The sequence below is a fragment of the Lipomyces chichibuensis genome, assembly GCF_038497645.1.
Source record: "Lipomyces chichibuensis strain CBS 12929 unplaced genomic scaffold V1513scaffold_4, whole genome shotgun sequence".
NCBI lineage: Eukaryota > Fungi > Ascomycota > Lipomycetes > Lipomycetales > Lipomycetaceae > Lipomyces > Lipomyces chichibuensis.
The window spans coordinates 89,764-108,621 of record NW_027117456.1 but is presented as its reverse complement, the minus strand read 5'-3'; the positions used below and the strand labels follow the sequence as shown (position 1 = coordinate 108,621).

The 18,858-nt window shown below is 45.2% G+C and overlaps 8 protein-coding genes and 1 non-coding gene across 9 annotated transcripts; 5 read left to right on the top strand and 4 right to left on the bottom strand.

Annotated features, from left to right (window-relative positions):
* Positions 1–8: 8 nt before the first annotated feature.
* Positions 9–4,870, top strand: V1513DRAFT_438005 (Hydantoinase B/oxoprolinase-domain-containing protein). The gene is made up of 6 exons (XM_066897005.1): positions 9–455; positions 536–719; positions 782–786; positions 846–1,828; positions 1,876–3,206; positions 3,255–4,870. Exons 1-6 carry the CDS (start codon positions 363–365, stop codon positions 4,673–4,675), a joined length of 4,017 nt encoding a protein of 1,338 aa, XP_066755516.1. The 5' UTR covers positions 9–362; the 3' UTR covers positions 4,676–4,870.
* A 35-nt stretch (positions 4,871–4,905) lies between these two features.
* Positions 4,906–4,993, bottom strand: V1513DRAFT_t14. Its single transcript has one exon. It is a non-coding gene; the product is annotated as a tRNA-Asp (tRNA).
* A 1,039-nt stretch (positions 4,994–6,032) lies between these two features.
* On the top strand, positions 6,033–7,314 carry V1513DRAFT_437999 (nucleophile aminohydrolase). Its single transcript, XM_066897004.1, has 3 exons — positions 6,033–6,357; positions 6,454–6,524; positions 6,585–7,314. Exons 1-3 carry the CDS (start codon positions 6,314–6,316, stop codon positions 7,220–7,222), a joined length of 753 nt encoding a protein of 250 aa, XP_066755515.1. The 5' UTR covers positions 6,033–6,313; the 3' UTR covers positions 7,223–7,314.
* Positions 7,262–8,697, bottom strand: V1513DRAFT_437998 (WLM domain-containing protein). The gene has a single exon (XM_066897003.1). It carries the CDS (start codon positions 8,491–8,493, stop codon positions 7,426–7,428), a length of 1,068 nt encoding a protein of 355 aa, XP_066755514.1. The 5' UTR covers positions 8,494–8,697; the 3' UTR covers positions 7,262–7,425.
* A 21-nt stretch (positions 8,698–8,718) lies between these two features.
* V1513DRAFT_437997 (uncharacterized protein) lies at positions 8,719–9,875 on the top strand. Its single transcript, XM_066897002.1, has one exon. It carries the CDS (start codon positions 8,904–8,906, stop codon positions 9,816–9,818), a length of 915 nt encoding a protein of 304 aa, XP_066755513.1. The 5' UTR covers positions 8,719–8,903; the 3' UTR covers positions 9,819–9,875.
* Positions 9,855–13,652, top strand: V1513DRAFT_462352 (uncharacterized protein). Its single transcript, XM_066899929.1, has 6 exons — positions 9,855–10,249; positions 10,308–11,114; positions 11,166–11,510; positions 11,576–11,764; positions 11,821–12,030; positions 12,079–13,652. Exons 1-6 carry the CDS (start codon positions 10,022–10,024, stop codon positions 13,417–13,419), a joined length of 3,120 nt encoding a protein of 1,039 aa, XP_066755512.1. The 5' UTR covers positions 9,855–10,021; the 3' UTR covers positions 13,420–13,652.
* On the top strand, positions 13,630–14,989 carry V1513DRAFT_437986 (cyanuric acid hydrolase/Barbiturase). Its single transcript, XM_066897001.1, has one exon. It carries the CDS (start codon positions 13,832–13,834, stop codon positions 14,867–14,869), a length of 1,038 nt encoding a protein of 345 aa, XP_066755511.1. The 5' UTR covers positions 13,630–13,831; the 3' UTR covers positions 14,870–14,989.
* Positions 14,990–15,425: 436 nt separating this feature from the next.
* V1513DRAFT_394869 (60S ribosomal protein eL19) lies at positions 15,426–16,685 on the bottom strand. Its single transcript, XM_066895348.1, has 4 exons — positions 16,544–16,685; positions 16,085–16,194; positions 15,828–15,987; positions 15,426–15,775 (listed from the first exon to the last, which is right to left on the bottom strand). Coding segments are annotated over exons 1-4 (573 nt in total). The 5' UTR covers positions 16,546–16,685; the 3' UTR covers positions 15,426–15,474.
* A 248-nt stretch (positions 16,686–16,933) lies between these two features.
* V1513DRAFT_437980 (uncharacterized protein) lies at positions 16,934–18,809 on the bottom strand. The gene is made up of 6 exons (XM_066897000.1): positions 18,547–18,809; positions 18,404–18,449; positions 18,207–18,329; positions 17,874–18,143; positions 17,363–17,812; positions 16,934–17,314 (listed from the first exon to the last, which is right to left on the bottom strand). Exons 1-6 carry the CDS (start codon positions 18,577–18,579, stop codon positions 16,995–16,997), a joined length of 1,242 nt encoding a protein of 413 aa, XP_066755509.1. The 5' UTR covers positions 18,580–18,809; the 3' UTR covers positions 16,934–16,994.
* Positions 18,810–18,858: the final 49 nt, after the last annotated feature.

The following is an 18,858-nucleotide window of genomic DNA, read 5'->3' as shown; positions in this document are numbered from 1 at the left end:
CTATGTCACCCGATTATCTGACTGCGCAACCCCGACTGCAAACGTAAATCATTAGGAGCAAAATTCTTACACTATCATCAAACTGTGCTCAAAGTAGCTTCATAAATTGTCTGTAAAAACTCTGTTCGTAAACCTCTGCTCGAAACCGAGTGGCATTTCATGCTTACCTAATATGCCTTTAGTGTGCTCCTAACCAGCAATGACCAACTTCAGGCACAATGATGTTGTTATAACCAGTTTCTTACGTCAAGGGTTTATCTTAGATATATATTCCAATTTTAGAACTCAGGAGCAGGCTCGTACAGTGATAGCAATACAGAAGATCAAAATATTAAATTCGTTGGTGATGTTCATAGAGAGCGATGGTGACCACAGACGAAGTCAAGCAGGGCATTTCAAGTGATGCGAATGTTGGGATTCAACCGGTTTCTGGTGGGATTAAGATTGCAATCGATGTGAGTATGCGTATAGCGTATTCATTACGGCCAAACTATTTGCCTGGGGGGTCCAAACTGATCATGTTGTTTGAAAATAGCGGGGTGGAACATTTACGGATTGTATTGGCTGGCACCCTGATCGGCCTCCCGTCGTTATCAAACTACTATCCGTAGATCCGCAGAATTATGAAGATGCACCTCGGGAGGCTATAAGACGAGTTTTGGAAGCTTACACGGGCAGGAAAATCTTACGCAAAGAGAAACTAGACACCAGCCTAATTGGTGAGCTCTTCTATTTTCTTTCTTCTATTAAGCGATTACTAACCATGTTTTGTAATGCTTAGAATCAGTCAGTAGCGTTATATACGTGTTAGGATGGTTTGAGGGATTACTAACTGTTTGACGCAGATTAGAATGGGAACAACAGTTGCTACAAATGCGTTACTGGAGCGGAAAGGCCAAAAATGCGCATTGGTGACAACAAAAGGATTTGCTGACTGCCTTATCATCGGCAATCAGAGCAGACCAAGAATTTTCGATATTACTATCCATAAACCTGAGGTACTCTATCAAAAAGTGATTGAAATCGACGAACGCGTCACTCTCGAGGATTATACCGAGCATTCTGAGAAGCTTAAGACTCTAGATGTCTCAACTGATGAAGATCTCACCGTCGGCCTCTCAGGAGAGGTCGTCAGAATTTTGAAGCGTCCAAGCAGGACAGAAGTTGAGGCTTCGTTATTGGAGCTATATGCAGATGGATTTCGAAGCATAGCGGTATGCTTAACACATTCGTACACGTTTCCGGAGCACGAGAAATTTGTAGGAGATATTGCCCGTAAAATTGGATTTGAACATATTTCTCTGTCAAGCCAGTTGATGCCGATGATCAAGCTTGTTCCTCGTGCAACGTCTGCTACAGCTGACGCCTACCTGACCCCTGAGATCAAAAAATATATCTCCGGTTTCGAAAACGGGTTCGATGGTGGCCTAGGAAGTGCATCCGCTCTGAAGGGCAAAGGCACGCGATGTGAGTTTATGCAGTCAGACGGTGGTCTTGTAGACGTGAATTCATTCTCTGGGTTACGGGCGATCTTATCTGGGCCTGCTGGTGGTGTAGTAGGATACGCTCTCACGTCCTATGACCCAAAGACCAAGATTCCTGTGATCGGTTTTGACATGGGTGGCACTTCTACAGATGTGTCGCGATACGGGGAGGGCCATTATGAGCATGTCTTTGAGACCACTACAGCTGGTGTCACTATCCAGAGCCCCCAGTTAGATATCAACACTGTGGCAGCCGGAGGCGGAAGTCAACTATTCTGGAGGAATGGGTTATTCGTTGTTGGCCCGGAAAGTGCAGGGGCCCATCCTGGACCCGCATGCTATAGGTAAGCTAATTTATATCAAATAGAAAATGTCCTAACATCAAGCACAGGAAAGGCGGTCCATTAACTGTTACAGATGCTAATTTGCATCTTGGGCGTTTGCTTCCAGAACTTTTTCCCACAATTTTTGGACCAGAAGAGAATGAGTCTCTCGATTCGGAGGTGTCAGGAAGACTCTTCACTGAACTCACAGAACAGATTAACTCGGAAATTGATGCCGCAAACAGCATGACGGTGGATGAGGTTGCATACGGCTTTATAAAGGTTGCAAATGAGGCTATGATTCGACCGATCCGGGCTCTCACTGAAGCTAAAGGTTACGATACGTCGACTCATAGACTTGCTACATTTGGAGGTGCAGGTGGTCAGCACGCAGTGGCTATTGCTGAAGCTCTTGGTATTGCGCAAATATTGATTCACAAGTACTCGTCAGTTCTTTCCGCTTACGGCATGGCGCTGGCAGATGTAGTGCAAGAAGTACAGGAGCCTAGTTCATATATATTTACACCCGAGACTCGAAGCATGTTTGTTGAGCGATTTGTTGAGCTGAAGAAAAGGGCAAGTGAATCACTGCGTGAGCAAGGATTTAAAGATCACAATTTGGAGTTCGAATTATACCTGAACATGCGTTATCAAGGTACAGAATCAGCCTTGATGATTATTAAGCCTGCAGATGGATGGGACTTTGAAAAGTCATTTGTTGATCATCATTTACAAGAGTTTGGATTTATTTTCCCACACCGAGATATTATTGTTGATGACATTCGGGTGCGTGGTATCGGCAAAAGCTATCAACTCGACGAAAAAACAGTTGACGAGCAATTACAGACTTTCAAAGTGACGCTAGTCAATGGAGCTAAACGGATCAGCACAAAGGAAGTTTATTTCGAGGGCGGTCGTAAACAAACTCCAATTTACAAGATCGAAGACTTGGATGTGGGTGAAAAGATTATGGGTCCCGCGATTCTTGCAGATGATACGCAAACCATAGTTATTCCGCCAGGTGCTGCAGCTATTAATCTCGAGACACATATCGTGGTCAACATTGGCGATGAGGCAAGAAAGAAGACTGCAAATACTGAACAGATTGACCCCATAACACTTTCTATCTTCGGTCATCGCTTTATGGCGATTGCCGAGCAAATGGGTCGCGCGCTACAGAAGACGAGCGTTTCCACAAATGTGAAGGAACGGTTGGATTATTCATGCGCACTATTTGATGCTCAAGGTGGACTAGTTGCTAATGCGCCACACCTCCCTGTTCATCTCGGATCGATGTCTACGGCTGTACGGACCCAAGCAAATATTTGGAAGGGAAAATTAAAGAAGGGTGACGTCATTGTCTCTAACCACCCTCAGACTGGTGGAACTCATCTGCCTGGTATGTCCTTGTCCAACGTACAATTAATATCTACTAACGCGTAGGTAGACATCACTGTCATAACCCCAGCATTCCACGGCGACAAAATTGTTTTTTATGTCGCATCCCGAGCCCATCACGCAGACATTGGGGGGATTCTCCCAGGATCTATGCCTCCTCACTCTCGAGAGCTATACCAAGAAGGTGCGGCCATTTTCAGCGAGAAATTGGTTTCTGAGGGTCATTTCGATGAGGAGCGTATTACTGAGCTACTGCTCCATGAACCTGCTAAGTATCCTGGTTGCTCTGGTACTCGCTGCTTGCCAGACAACATCAGCGATTTAAAAGCACAGGTGGCGGCGAACCAAAAAGGTATTAATTTGATCGATAGCTTAATTGACGAATATGGTGAGGCTGTGGTCCGATTTTATATGCTAGCGATTCAGGAAAACGCCGAACTTTCCGTCAAAAATCTGTTGAAACAAGTTAGCAAGCGCTTTGAAGGTAAACTCCTGCAGGCCAGAGACTATATGGATGATGGATCACCTATTTGTCTGACAATTGACATCAATGGAGATGACGGCACTGCAGTCTTTGATTTTACGGGCACTGGCCCAGAAATGTATGGCAATATGAATGCGCCTGAGGCGGTCACCTATAGCGCCATAATATACTGCTTGCGATGTTTAATCACCGAAGATATCCCTCTCAATCAAGGTTGTTTGAAGCCAATTAAGGTAATCATCCCGAAGGGCTCCTTTTTAAGTCCATCAGCTACAGCAGCAGTTGTCGGTGGAAATGTTTTAACGAGTCAGCGGGTCACTGACGTCATCTTCCATGCCTTTCAAGCTTGTGCTGCATCTCAAGGGGATTGTAACAATCTTACGTTTGGCATCGGAGGTAAAATAGAAGGGAAAGACGAACAAGTTCGCGGGTGGGGTTATTACGAAACTATTGCCGGCGGCAGCGGTGCAGGACCCAATTGGCACGGCACATCCGGTGTTCATACCCACATGACGAATACTCGTATCACTGATGCCGAGATATTCGAGAGGAGGTATCCAGTGGTACTCCGCGAGTTTTCAATTAGAAAAAATTCTGGCGGTAATGGTCAATATCGGGGAGGTGATGGTGTCGTGAGAGACATTGAGTTCCGAGTTCCGGTTCAATGCTCAATATTGTCTGAACGTCGTGTATATCACCCTTACGGCCTCGCAGGAGGGGAAGAAGCTCACTGTGGCCTCAATCTGTGGGTTCGCCTTATCGATGATGGAAATGGGGGCAAGGAGGAACGAATTATTAATTTGGGTGGGAAGAACACAGCCTCAATGCAGGCTGGGGAGAGAATTATTATTTGTACACCTGGTGGCGGTGGATATGGTCCTGCACATCTAGATGCGGACGTCAGTGGCCGAAAGATGGACCCTAGGGCGAACTGGCGTGGTCAGGGAAGCGTTGCGATTTATAATGCGATTCAGGAGTCTACCTAGATTGAAATATATAGGCGCAACCGTCATCGAGTGGATAATATCAACAATATGGTCTTGTATACACGAATAGTTTATGCAAATAAATAATTCAGAATATGGCGAGACGATAAATGTATTTGACTTATGGCGAGACGGTAAATGTATTCGACTCATGTTGACGCGTGACGAATATTTTAAATGAAAATTGACAAGCACAACAAGAGTTTCAAAAAAAATAAAAAAATACAATCCTCGGCAACGGGGAATTGAACCCCGGTCCCCCGCGAGCTGGTACGTTTACCTGACAGGCGGAAATTCTAGCCACTAAACTATTGCCGACTACTGATAGTGAAGCTCGAAAACATACCCTTATACAAGAGAAAACATATCTAAGCATTTCTCTGGTTATGAGTGTATGTGGAGCAAAATTTTATAATTAGCACCTTAAACATAACATTAAATTTATATATATGGCATATCACCTACTGCTAAAGATATGGGTGTTACGCTTAACAAAAGACGGAGCTGACAAGTTTTTCCCCTCAAAATAAAAATTTTTCCGAATGTCAGCACGAATTTGTTTACCGTCACCTGTTTAATAAATTTTGTTTTCACCGATCGTGTGTTGTTAAAGGCTTGCACTACATATGCAGTTTTCAGGATATGATAGCCGATATTGATTGACATATAGCTACTTAGAAGTGGTTGAATTGGTAGAGCCATTCTCTTTCGCTGTTCAATATATGTATTGTTTGTTTACCCCATTGGTTGTTGAATTCCAACAGAACCGAGTACTAGGAATTTCAATTCGTTGTACACGATACTTACCACAATCTCTGGCATGTTAGTGGGTGTGATTGGTAATCTCTGTCTTCTAGCCTTTTTTCGGTCTTGAGATTCATGCGTATGCTTTGAACTGCCCGGTCGCTTGTTGTTTCGACAGCGGAGAAGCAATCTTCACTTGCTTCTTTATGTGCCATGGCTTGTCAGTCAGTCAGTACGCAGAGAGCTATATCACTACTTTTACATATTCTTTCCCGTTTAGCTGGGTTTGTTTTTACGGACTAACTGGTCTTGCGATCAGTGTTACGCTGGGTTAAGACAGTGGGTGGTGAGATATTCCCTTCATGTATATACATGGATTTTATGTGCTGTTGGCAACAATGATATTGCCATCAATACAACGAGTTATCATGTTCATTTCGAGCTAAGTAAATTCAAAATAGGTTCATATTAATTGCTCCATATCTGTGAACATAAAGACGTAGCCAAAATAATGTCAATTGTTTCCATAGATATTAGAGATACTTTCATGTAAATTGCTGTAATCTAATTAAAGAGAACCAATACTTCAATTAACACTCCAATTCGAATAATCTATGAATCCATGATGATAAGTTGACGTCGCTTACGATCACTGGAAGCTAAAAGATCGACTTCAGCCGCGCCGCTCAGAGACAATACAGTCTCCGCCCATTCCATGAAGTTGTCAGCCTCTACCCAATTACGCAGCACAGGCTACCAACAGTTTCTGATACCAGGAAACCGCTTTTAGCTGGATACTTGTTAGTCTATTTTAATATCTCTAGAACGTGCTACGTTCAGTTGTCCAATATCAGAAGGCAGTCCCCTTTTTAGAGCCACTTCTTGCTAGTCGTCATGGCCGATCGATATTCATTCTCACTTACAACATTCTCTCCAAGGTATGAATTGTCTATGTACCAGATGATACGCGAGATGCGACCGTTCGATCTCCCGTTGATTGACATTCTGAAAATGCTGATTATTCTGGGCTATAGTGGGAAGCTTGTGCAGATTGAATATGCGTTTCAAGCAGTCAATCAGGGTGTTACTTCGTTAGGCATAAAGGGTATGAGTGTTTAGAACCCAATGATTTCAGTGTTTAGTGAACTAATCAACTGTCATGTAGCTTCGAATGGCGTGGTTCTCGCCACTGAAAAGAAGTCAACTTCCGATCTCATCGATGCTTCATCGCTGTCGAAGATTTCCAATATCACGCCGGATATCGGAATGGTCTACAGTGGCATGGGACCAGACTTTCGTGTTTTAGTCGACAAAGCCCGAAAGTCGTCTCATACGAATTATAAGCGTATTTACAACGAGTACCCGCCAACTCGCATTCTGGTGCAGGACGTCGCTCGGACGATGCAAGAGGCCACACAGTCTGGTGGCGTCCGTCCGTATGGTGTTTCGCTTCTTGTAGGTGGGTACGATGTCGATAATGCGTTCTCCCTATACCAAGTCGATCCGTCAGGCACTTATTTTCCGTGGAAAGCGACTGCGATTGGCAAGGGCAGTACGTCAGCGAAGACGTTTCTTGAGAAGCGGTGGACCGAAGACCTTGAACTCGAAGATGCCATTCACATTGCACTGTTAACCCTGAAGGAATCAGTGGAGGGTGAGATGAATGGAAATACGGTTGAGATCTGCGTTATTGGACCAGCGTCTGATCATTTACTGGGATTTGAAGGCGTGAAGAACGTCCCAGGACCTCGATTCCGGAAGTTGAGTCCACAAGAGATAGATGATCGATTGGATGCTCTTTAAAGTCATAATTTACGTAGATGGTAGTTTGAGTCCATTGTATATCTTGCATGTAACTAGTCTTTGTTGATGAATATAGCTATGCCAAACTCTGGATTGCACATTGCTTTGCAAAACGTGCCTAACATGCTCCCTCTCTACCAAAGTGATAAATCAAAAAGCATGCACTACAAATAGAATTACCTATGTACAACGTAGAAATCTCTTCATGCACTTTGGCCCGAAGGTGCAGCGCTTCCGCCGTGTCTCTTCTTACTCATCCTCTGCTCTGCTGCTCTGAGCATCAATTCACGAGGGGAAAGCCGACGAACTTCTTCAATTGTGGTTTCCGCTACATCGCCGTTGCCACCCGCATCACCAGAGCCAAGGACAAATGAACCTCCTTCCCAACCTCCGCTGTCTTGATACTCATCGTCCTCATCCGGTGGAGTGTAAAACTCATCATTGGTCAACTTATGACCGCTGCCTCCAAACGGATCCAGTTCTACTACTTCTTTCTCAAGGGTCTTCGTCAATTCCCAAAACTGTCGGTCATGACCAGAGTGCACATTATGCGCTAACTCATGACATAACACTTTCCTCACACTCTTGAAATCTCTCCACCCATCATAGTCATCCATTCTCAGTCGTAATTCAATGACTTCACCTTTATTCCTATTAAGACCCATTAGTTTACTGTTGTGGGTTGTGTTTGAGGCAGGGTCCAGTTCAGTGAGAACCGGAATCGACCATTTATATTTCTTCATCACAGCTTGGACACCTCTGTCCGTCCTCAGGCGTTCTAAGAATGCTAATGATTTTTCCGGATTCGGAAGAAACGGAAGCGGTATAAGCTTCTGAAAAGTATATTGTAGAGCCTCTGGATCAGGTGGAGGTGGTTTATGCCCCGCGCGACCAAGTGCTGATATTCGCGGCTGTCGTATTAATGACGGCTTTGGTGCCAATATCTTGACAATGTCTGCCAGCGCCGGCTTTGTGCCAATAAGCATCAGCTTTTTGGGTTTCGCTGATCCCACTGCGGGGGGTAAGATATCACCAAGTTGTCTCTCAGCGTCCTCCACTCTAGCGAGACCATGCTTCGGTAGCATCAACTTCTGATATGACGGTGGCACGTCTGTCAGATCTTCCAGTTCGGATTGTAGTTCTCCAATTGTGGATGTACGCGGAAGCGTAATCTCATGATGGACGCCGCTGTGCGATACGATAAGCTGTATCAGATCACTGTTGTCGCCGTAATCGCCGTTTGTGGGATTTGACATCGCCAATTGTAGCATATAACAAGAAATCAAACTTGACTAAAATTTACAATCCGTCTATAACAGATAGACGATAATGAAGAATAGACCACTTCACATTGTCATTTCCTGCTCTTATAGAAGTTGAGTAGATGCCATTTGTCAGCCTGGAGGCGCTGACAGTGGTGCGGCGCTCAGCACGTGCCATCATTATCTTCCATATAGTTCCCTCGCCTCTTTTTTGCTTAGGTGCGGCTTCGGTGGCTGAAATATGTTGGATAGTTTAGCACATCTGCTTCCCGGTTCGAGTACTTTGTGCCAAGATAATCATTTGATGTATACATCGCTGGAACTGTCGACGATTGGGCGCCTTTAGTTGATAAAATCGCAGCATTTAATTCGTACTTAGCTCCAGTGAAGTTTGCTGCGATGCAGCGCTGCATTCCGGTATGGCTTCACCCACCACTAGACTTACCGAAGAGTACAAATATACCGACGCGAAGAAAGAGAAGAGGATCCCTATAAACATCTCGTCATCGTCAGCTCTAGGACTCTCCAATGAACTTACCATTCTGCGTGAAAAGTTTGAGCGCGAAAAAGCGGCTGTCGGCAAGACGAAGCATACTCCACTCTCGAATAATGGGACAATTCGCACTTTGAATAAAGGCGTGGAGGCTCGAAATGCACGAGATCTGGCACGGCATGCAGACGAACAGATGCAGAAGTCGGATAAGTATGTTACTACAGCACTGGAAAGGAAGGCGAGGCAATATGGAGCCATCAAAAAGGGCCAGACGGATGGCCTGAATCTCGTCGAGAGCGCATTGGACGTGGACTTGATGCCGCACGAGGTATCTGAATACGATAGTGAGGAACAAGATGAAGACGAGTTGGTGGAATATACAGATGAGTTTGGTAGGAGTCGGATGGTCTCGAAATACTTGATTGCCAAATTGCTCTCGGAGACAGATGCGAAGGCGCACGCACCCAAAAACTTGATATACGGCGATGTGATCCAGTACAACGCATTCCGAGGTGACGAAGAGGCTATGCGTGCGATTCTAGAAAGAGATGATACCCAGGATTTGATGGTGCATTACGATGCTAGCAAGGAGATAAGGACTAAAGGTGTAGGTTTCTACAATTTTAGCAAAGACGAAAATGAGAGAAATCGGGAAATGGAAGGGCTAAAAAATATGCGGGAGGAAACAAAGAGGATGCTCACAAAAAGCAGGGAGGTGCGAAAAGATTGGAGTGAAAGAAGACAGGAACGCAAGCGACTATTAGCCAGAGCTAGGGCGGAAAAAGACGGCGAACAATGGCTACAGAACCTTGGGATTGAGCCCGGAGCAATTAGTCAATGAGTATGCTCCATAAAACCTGTAATAATTGTAATATAAAATTGAGTTGCTATAATGACATTATGCTACACGGGTACCAGGGAGATTGAAATTCGGCCCGGACCTTGTACTGGCGGTGACGTAGCACGACACAACCTTCCGCATCATCCATACCTCTAGCGCCTTATTTCGATGGCCGATCGAGAATATATATTTTATATTTAATTATGGACACTACAACTATTGATCCACTAATCCACAACCCGGATATAGTTCTCCGGACGATCAGCGGGAAGCCCGACCTAAAGGAAGAATGTTGTACGGCATCGGTTGCCGACGTTGAATCACTCATCGCCTCGCTGGCTGTCAACGTTAGCGATGCGCAAGCACAATGCTTGCTTGCAAACCAGATCGATACTAAATCTCCCGTGATCGCACTGAAAGTGATTGCGAATGTATACTAGGCGTTTATTTGTTATATCACTTGCACGTCGAGAATCTGACAGGTCCCAGGAAAATCCTATTGCGCTCAAGGCGAGTCTAGCGACAAATCCTCAGAAAAATGGCAGCAATGACTATGTGCACAAAACAGATATCCAACCGGCTCTTGCTGAATATTCTAAGTTAGCAAAGTCTGATGACGACAATTGTATTGCTTTGCCTTCGGACATCACCCAACGACTTCCGGCGATTCCGAAATTAGCAATAACTGAGTCTATTGCAATACCTGCTCAGGGCGCGCCAGAGTCTCTTCCCCGAGTTGATGGCACTTCGGACGAAACTGATCGGGGGAGTGTCCAGAATGGTTCGCCTAACGCTCCTGACAGTTCGTCAGGCTCAAGCCCGGATGCTGTGTTCACACCCGCCGGCTCGGTAGGCACTCAAGCGTCAAGTTCGGTTGATAACGACAAAGAAACGGAGTCAAGGCTTCCGCACTATAAAGACCTAAGTGACATTATTCCCGCTCAAAATATTGACGAACTTTTCATTCACGGCTGTCTTCCTGATAGTGAACTTTCGGAAGAAAACGGAGACGACGCGCGATCAGATACCATTTCACTAGCGTTGTCAATGGTGAGCGACAAGAATGGTGGTCCATGTGCGTCTGAGGAAACTAGCATTTCGAATCTGCATATTATTCGTCGTGTCAACTCACAAACAAGCAATTCAGTCCCTTCACTTATGAGCACGCCTCAATCCAGCCTTGGAATTGATTTTACCTCAACCGAGACTCTGAGGGCACAACGACGTAGGATGTGCATTGAAGAGTTTATTAGCACAGAGCAATCGTATCTTAGTGGATTGCGTTTGCTGGTTAACGTAAGCACGGTTAATTTCACGTATTGACATGTGCTTATTGGATGGTGGCAGACATATTTGGCGACGCTTGAGTCTTGCGACAAGAAATATCTAGATGTGTCAGCAGACATTCGCGACAGTGCAAATGCATTAATTGAAAATCACCAGGAGATCATTTCTTCGATATATGCTAGTTATCCGACGTTGTATGCGCCTAGTTCGGCCTACGCTGAGTTTGCCATTCCGAATTTTGGTATCGTCCAAAAGGACAAGCCAGATGTATCTGCATTTGAAAAAGAAGTAGTTTCGGCATTCAATGGTGCCCAAGAATCTCCCAAATGGACCTGGAACAGACCGAATAGTTCTGTTTCCTCACCAATGGTGGCTGCCACAATTGCGCAACTGATACAGAAGAAGGTATTTTCGTTCTCGTGATATTTTCGAGTTTTTAAGAAGGTCGAATCGAGTTTTTAACCAAGCAGGTATCTGATCTTGTGATATATGAACAATACTGTCTGAATTACAACAACGTCATTCATATCCTCAAAGATTATCGTGAGTCCAAATCGAAGCTGTTGCGGAATTGGAGCCTTGGATGTGAGAACGCTGTTTTAGCAACGCAGTCAGAAGGAAGACGAGCCGATTTGTCATTAGATGCCCTCGCCACAAATGTAATACTGGCTGACTCTTTGTTGAGGTACTTCCAATTTGTCTAACTTCCTCATAGCCAACGATTAGAATTATGAAATATCGGTTACTAATTCAAGAATTGTGTAAACACACGACGCCTGAGGATAGCGCGGAAGCGCATGAAACACTAGTATCAGCGCTAATGGCTGTGAAAGCAAGTCTTAAGCGCCTAAACAATGAATTCGGAGCTGAAAGAAGCCGCGCGACATCCTCTGAACTATGGAAACGTCTTGAATTTGAGCAACCAGTAAGATACAAAAGGTAAATTTGATCTTGCTGCTTCTAACTAGCCAAGCTTGCATTCGAAGCACAATATTTAGGTCGAGCCTCATTATGCGGCGCACTTCATGTTGCTTGGATAGGCAAGGATAGCAGTTCTCGTTCCCATTATCTGGGCGCCTTTCTGTTCAAATCATATCTCGTTTTAGCCCACTGTCAAAAGAGCGATAAATACCCTGTGAAATTTCTTATTCCACTTTGCAGTTCTTTTTTACAACCGACAGATAACGGAGTAGGCATGCAAACAACATCGCCGCGGTCTTGGAAGCTTATGTTTGAATGCGATTTTGCTGTCTATGAAATTCTGTTGACGGCGTTATCAGAGGCCGAGAAGGCACCTTGGCAGGATCAGCTGCTTGCACTAATATGTGCGAACAACGGTGCGGAAAGTTATCTTTGGGACTTTGAAGCTTCTCGTCGTAGTGCTTGTGGCCACGGTCCGACTGCGCTTGTTCCTTCTACTGCCCGTCCATTGTTTATGGATAGTCGGGTAGGTAGTGCCCCATCTCCTGTACTGCGGTCGCCTAGACGATTTTCTGGGTCATTAAGGCGTCAAGCTTGCATCGTTTATTCCAGAGAACCGATACAGATTTATGTGGATCATTTCTTGACTTCTGCGGATGAGCTTTTGACGTCTGCTAGTTCCCCGGCATCTGCTTCTTCGGTTACTGCCAGGACTTCCGAAATCAACGTTAGGATGCCATCAGTACCACTCACATCTGTCAACTGCGAACTCACGCCTTCAGCAAGATCCCCAATTTTGAACCGGGCATTCAGACGTGCCACGTCGATGACAGATACGAGATGCAACCCAATCCTGTCATCACTACGGCCAGACTCACCCAACTCGCCGTCTGTTTTTGCTGCAGAAAAAAGATGTTTATGCAATGGACCTCACACGTTTATATTAAATATAAAGAGATCCGATAGGATATCGGCTGAGTCAGCAATTGGATTTATTTGGAGCGAAGAGTTGCCACATACCCCGCCCGTTGAAGAAATATCGGTCTCCTTGTCCAAGCTGTCACTCTCGTTAGGGACTAGGATTTTGGCACGGAAATTTTCTGGTACCTTCAAAACTGGATTAAGTCGACGTGTATCTGGGAAGACTCTGCCAACATATTCTGATACCATCATATCTGACATGTCGTTCTCGGACGAAAGTAAGAAGCCGCGATTCGATTTACACGACGTTGCGTTGAATGAGGACGAATTAAATCCATTTGTAATCGGGAATAAACACTGTGAAAAGAATGAAGAAGGAAGAATGATTGTCAAGCAGCCAGCTGAATCGTTAGTGTATAAGAAGAGTAGGCAATCAGTTTCTGGGTTCGGAGGGGTGATTACTGGCAGGTGAGTAGGCTGAGCGGACCTCGAAACATGATTATCGACTTAGTTCTGTCGACGTTTTAGTCCTAGCATTGTGGGCGATACAGATCCTGCTATCGAAGAGTTGTCTTTCTTGTCTGACTTTGTATTACTTTCTTATCATAATTATTGTCATTGTAACCATAACATGGTACGCCGACAGCTTCGTTGAGATTATATAGCCCTAAACCACATGCAGTCGGCCGCCGGCGCGACCGAAGCACACCTCAGGCCCTTGAGTCAAAACTCAATTCGCTATCGCTAATCAGTTGGGGAGCAGTTCGTCATCAGCGATGCGAACTTTCTCGTTTGCTTTCGGCTTTTGTCTTCGAGAACACATAAACAGCGTCAGGATATTGCCTCGCGTTAAAATATAAAGATATAGTACCTGAAAGTACATAATGTCGGGCATTGCCATTCACAAGTTCACGACCGCGCATCCCGGTGATGTGTCGGCGCTCAAGTCACTTCCCGAATCCACAAAGCCGGAGGATTTACTGGCTGTTATCGGCAAGACTGAAGGCAATGGCTGTGTGAACGACTTCACTCGTATGCTATCTTCGACAGTGTGGGATCCGCATCTTGAAGCTTCTGGCGGAATTTCCGTGTTCTCGGGTGGCACAGAGGGCGTACTTTCTCCGCACGTTTCTTTGGTCGTCAAGGAGGATGATTATCTCAATGAAGACGGATCAAAGATGTACAACGAAGGTCTTGTTGCCAAAGTTGGCGGTACTCGTGATTTTGAGCCATGGGAAATGGGAACTGCGATTCAAGCCAAGGTCACAGCTGACACTATCAAGAAGCTGATTTCAGAGGTGGAGGTCGAACCCGACGACGTTCATATGGTGCTCGTTAAGTGCCCGTTGTTGACGACCGCGAAGGTTGTCGCGAGTGCGAAGGAATGCGTTACGACTGATACTTACAAATCAATGGGATATTCCCGGCTGGCGACAGCTGTTGGTATTGCGTTGGCATTGGGCGAGGTGACCGAGGATGGAATCGACGATGCGTTGGAGTCATATGGACAGCGGGGATGGTCCTCTCGCGCGTCGTGCTCGTCTGGTGCCGAGCTTGAAAACTGTCATATTGTTATTCTGGCGTCGTCGAAGAAGGCTAGCAACCCTTATCGTGCTGTTCACGGATATATGGCTGATGCAATCGATTTGAATGTTCTGCTGGAGCTTACTTCAAAGATCCCCCGTGGTGCCAAGCGGGTGCAGATCTTCGTCAAGGCGGAGCCTTCTACTGATGGCGTTGTGAGAGGGAAAAGACATACTATGATGACGGACAGTGATATTCAGGGAACCCGACATGCTAGAGCTGCTGTAGGCGGTTTGGTGGCTGGCGTTTGGGGCGAGACGGATGTGTACGTTAGTGGTGGTGCTGAGGGACAGGGACCCATGGGTGGCGGCAGTGTTTGTGTCGTTTACAAGGTTTAGAAGATGTATTTATGTAGATATTTTTGGAAAGATGATTGTATATTGCGATTCCAAATTTCTGAGCGACGAACACATACTGAGTTGTTAATAGAAAATGACTTATAAGATTATGATTGGCAATTATATGCTAATTAGCAATGGCCGCATCACCAAATGCAACAAACAAAACCACGTCATATGACAAAACGCATAAAATTTAATAGCACAGTTATTTTGAGATTTTATTTGAACCAACACTTGCGACACCGCAGCTCTTACGTCCATGACTATGAATATCAGACAAAATTATTCTTCAATACGAGCCGATTATACTTGCATCCTCAGAACCATCAACTTCATGCATGACTGCTGAATCATATGCCTACACGGATAGATTTAACGAGAGCGCGGTGAAATTTAGTTAATTGCATACCATGGGAGCACAAGTATTATAACGGCAACTAATATGCGATGAAATTACTTTTGCAATCCCAATTACTGTGTCAAGTCAATTTGCTTTTTAAAGGAGCTATATTATATGATATAGCCTAAAACAGATTTCATTTTACATATCCCATCTACCACTACATCGACAATACATCCAATATTTTACTAACATCACGAACTCACTCCTCCGCCTCCCGGAGAAGGGCCTCCCGCTTCTCGTTAATACGCTGCTGCCGTCTCTCACGAGCAGCATGTTTTCTGACACGACGAGCATCGGCCTCATCCTTCAACGCGCGTTCACGGGCCTTTTCAGCCTTAGCCTTGATAACGTGCTCGATAACTTGGCGCTTGTGCTTGAAAGTGTTACCCTTGGCGAGCTGGTAGAGTTCATGGTACAGGTGCTTGTCGATCTTGCCGGCTGCGCGGTACTTAGCGAGGAGACGGCGGAGAACACGCTGTCGGCGGAGCCAGACGACTTGGCTGGATTGTAGTCAGTATCACGTTTCGATATCGCAGAATGGAATATGCATACCTGGGCATACGGGCATCCTTGGTACCCTTTCTCTTACCGAAACCAGTGTGTCGTCCTGCACGCTTGGCCTCATGAAGAGTGCGAGTGCGGGAGCGAGAGTGAACAGTGACAGGCTTCTTGATGATCAAACCATCGGAAATGAGCTTGCGGATTCCCTCACCTACGCATAATCAGTCAGTCATACCATCTAGACGCATTGTTTCCACCACCCATATCCCCGTAATTAAACACGAGGCTAACAGTCAAAAGGTACATACGGCTGTTTGCATTAGTGATCGCTGTGGTCTCGTTGGGATCGAGCCAGATTTTTCTCTTGCCGACACCGAGCACGCTGGCGGCGAGACGCTTCTGTGAGATTAAATTGGACCTGACGCATAGTATTAGCATTCTTCGTTCCGGCACATAGATACTCTTGTGGGATGAGGAAAATATGAGATCGACCACGATGAGACATAATGATTGTCGCGCATTTAGTCCACCTCCACCCATTCCACCAATCCAAAACACACAAATAATCGTTGCGAAGTATCCAGTCAAACTGTTCAATTTGAACCTCGCTATGACTGAATTACAATTGCCCTGGATTATGAGTGCCATTCCAGATTCCTATCTCAATGCCACACGGCAGTGTCCAATGCACAACATGCCAACCATCACATCACCATCACGGAAATCCCCAATCTCGAATCCCACTAAACAAAACACACAACACCTACATTTCTATTTATTTCGCGGAGGCGTTGCTGAATAAACGGAGCTGCCGAAGTTGCTGAGATTTGTAACGAAGAAAAAGAAAGGCAAGTGAGCGTATCGCAGACGCGGACCCTCACACTCTAAGCGCACACCGACAAAAGTCCCACACAAACTCATTCTGGCGCGGACACCGCCGGAATTAATGTGGGTTAGGGCGTAAGTTTGGAGCGCGATATGATGTGGTTGTAATGTAGGTTTTTTGTCAGCAAATGTTGGCTGTGACTGCTTTTCCAGAGCAGCGCGACTAGGGTTTAGTGTTCAAATTTAAGTTTCGCTATGAGTTGAACTAGGCTACCTTAGGATTGTGCAACGCTTGCCATAACCCTAGCCTCATTCTACAAATGCGTACGACGTCATCAACGACTACACTACATAATATTATAGTCTATCTGCAACGGTACCAATATGATACAGCTACCATTCATCCTTCCAACTGAGCAAGCAATAACTTCTAACAACTTTCCTGAACCCGTCTACTCCCAGAGTCGACTCACCTACTCCATTCTCTGCAAACAACACGCTCTCAATGTCGTAACTCATTGTAGCATGCTCTGAAACCGTTTCATGCGGGGTCATGTATTGAAGCAAGAACAGATATCGTTTGGCGGTGTTGGATGCCGCTTCTTCCCGCAGAGGATTTGCTGTGGTGCTTGGCCGCGTCGAGAATCCAAAGAGAAGAGAGTGCGGATCTGAGAGTAATATTTTGAGATGTTCAAGGACGAGATTAATGATTCCTGTATCGTAAGTATGAAGGATGTGTATATTGGCTCTGACGTGCTTACCTTTGCGGAGACCAGGAGACCGTGCTGCTGTAGATAAAATTACTCTAGCGTATGCCGCCAACAATGTATCAAGTGTGCCGTCACTGGCGCATTTGCTTTCGTACCCTTCGCTCCTGTTATAAACCTCACGGCGAGAGAACACCGCAATGCCGTGAAGAAGGCAACGTAGTAAGCATGTCAAGCATTCTTGAAACTTGATCCGTTTTTTAATTTCTCCTGTCCCCTCACACTCGCGGCCGTCCATTGAGTAGACTGTGCGAAACGCAACTTGTTCCAGGCAAAATATAATGAACCCCAGAATCTCAACAACGTATACCGGACTCAGCACTTTTTCTGGATCGTCATCAGACGGCGCAATATATAGTTTTAAAACGTGGATGTGTTCAATGACGTGTTCTGCGGACGCGTATCCATTTGTCAGTAATATTCTCGTCGACTCCCGAAGTATATCTATAAGTGTTGCGAATCGTCAGCATACGGCAATGACAGCCAGTACATGAACAGACACTACCGGACGTGAAAACAGGCCCGTAGCATGCAAGAAAATTATCAGATTTGACAACGCCACTGCTTGTATTGAGCTTATTACTCTGCCGGATACTCTGCCCGATACTCTCTTCGTTATGTTCGGCAGTAGTTAATATTGCTGGTTGTGGCAGAATTGTAACTGAACTTGGCGATGACAACGACTCTTTCGGAACCACAGATTCCGCTTGCACAGTTGCTATCTTTTTTCTATCCTTTTCGTTCTGCGCTTGGTCATTTCTTTTCCTTTTTTTGCCTACTTTCGAGTTAATGACCGTCTTTATATATATCAGACAGCCGTCCATAACATGCAACTCACTAATATCAGCCTTCAGCAAATCAACCTGCTCCCGTAAATTGCGTACTTCGCGTATCGTGTCGTCGTACCTCGTCTTCCAGAATTCAGCCCGATCGATGCGCTCCAGCACACGTAATCTGTAATCTAAATATATATTCGAGTGTTAAAAACAACCAACCCCGCCTAAAATGAGAAAAATGCCGGGGATCTGAACATACCAAAAATATCGACGTCGGCTGGTTTTGCTCGGACAATGGCTATAGCCTAGATTCAGTCTTAAAATCAATCCCGAACTTTTGATCTCAACAATGCGAAATTCCCAAAAACATAAAAGTAGATAATTAACATAACCCTGCCATACCAGCGCTAATTTGAAATCATCCGGCGGTTTCATGTATTCTACACGTCAAGAATCGTTTCGTGCTAGCCAGAAGTAGCTGACTTATGGCTAATTAAATGTTGTGAATACCAGTTTTACAAAATTTGGACATAATATTTCCGCCGCGATTGATCTAAGGTCTGTTTAGTTGACAGATGAGACGCGTCCAAAAGTTGTACGCGTTTCACCCTAACCTTAGGCATTTTTCAATCTCATCATTAACTAGTTACTGATATTAACAGCCAAGCAATTTTGTCCTCAGAATGAACAAACTAATATTTCGTTTACTTCTTA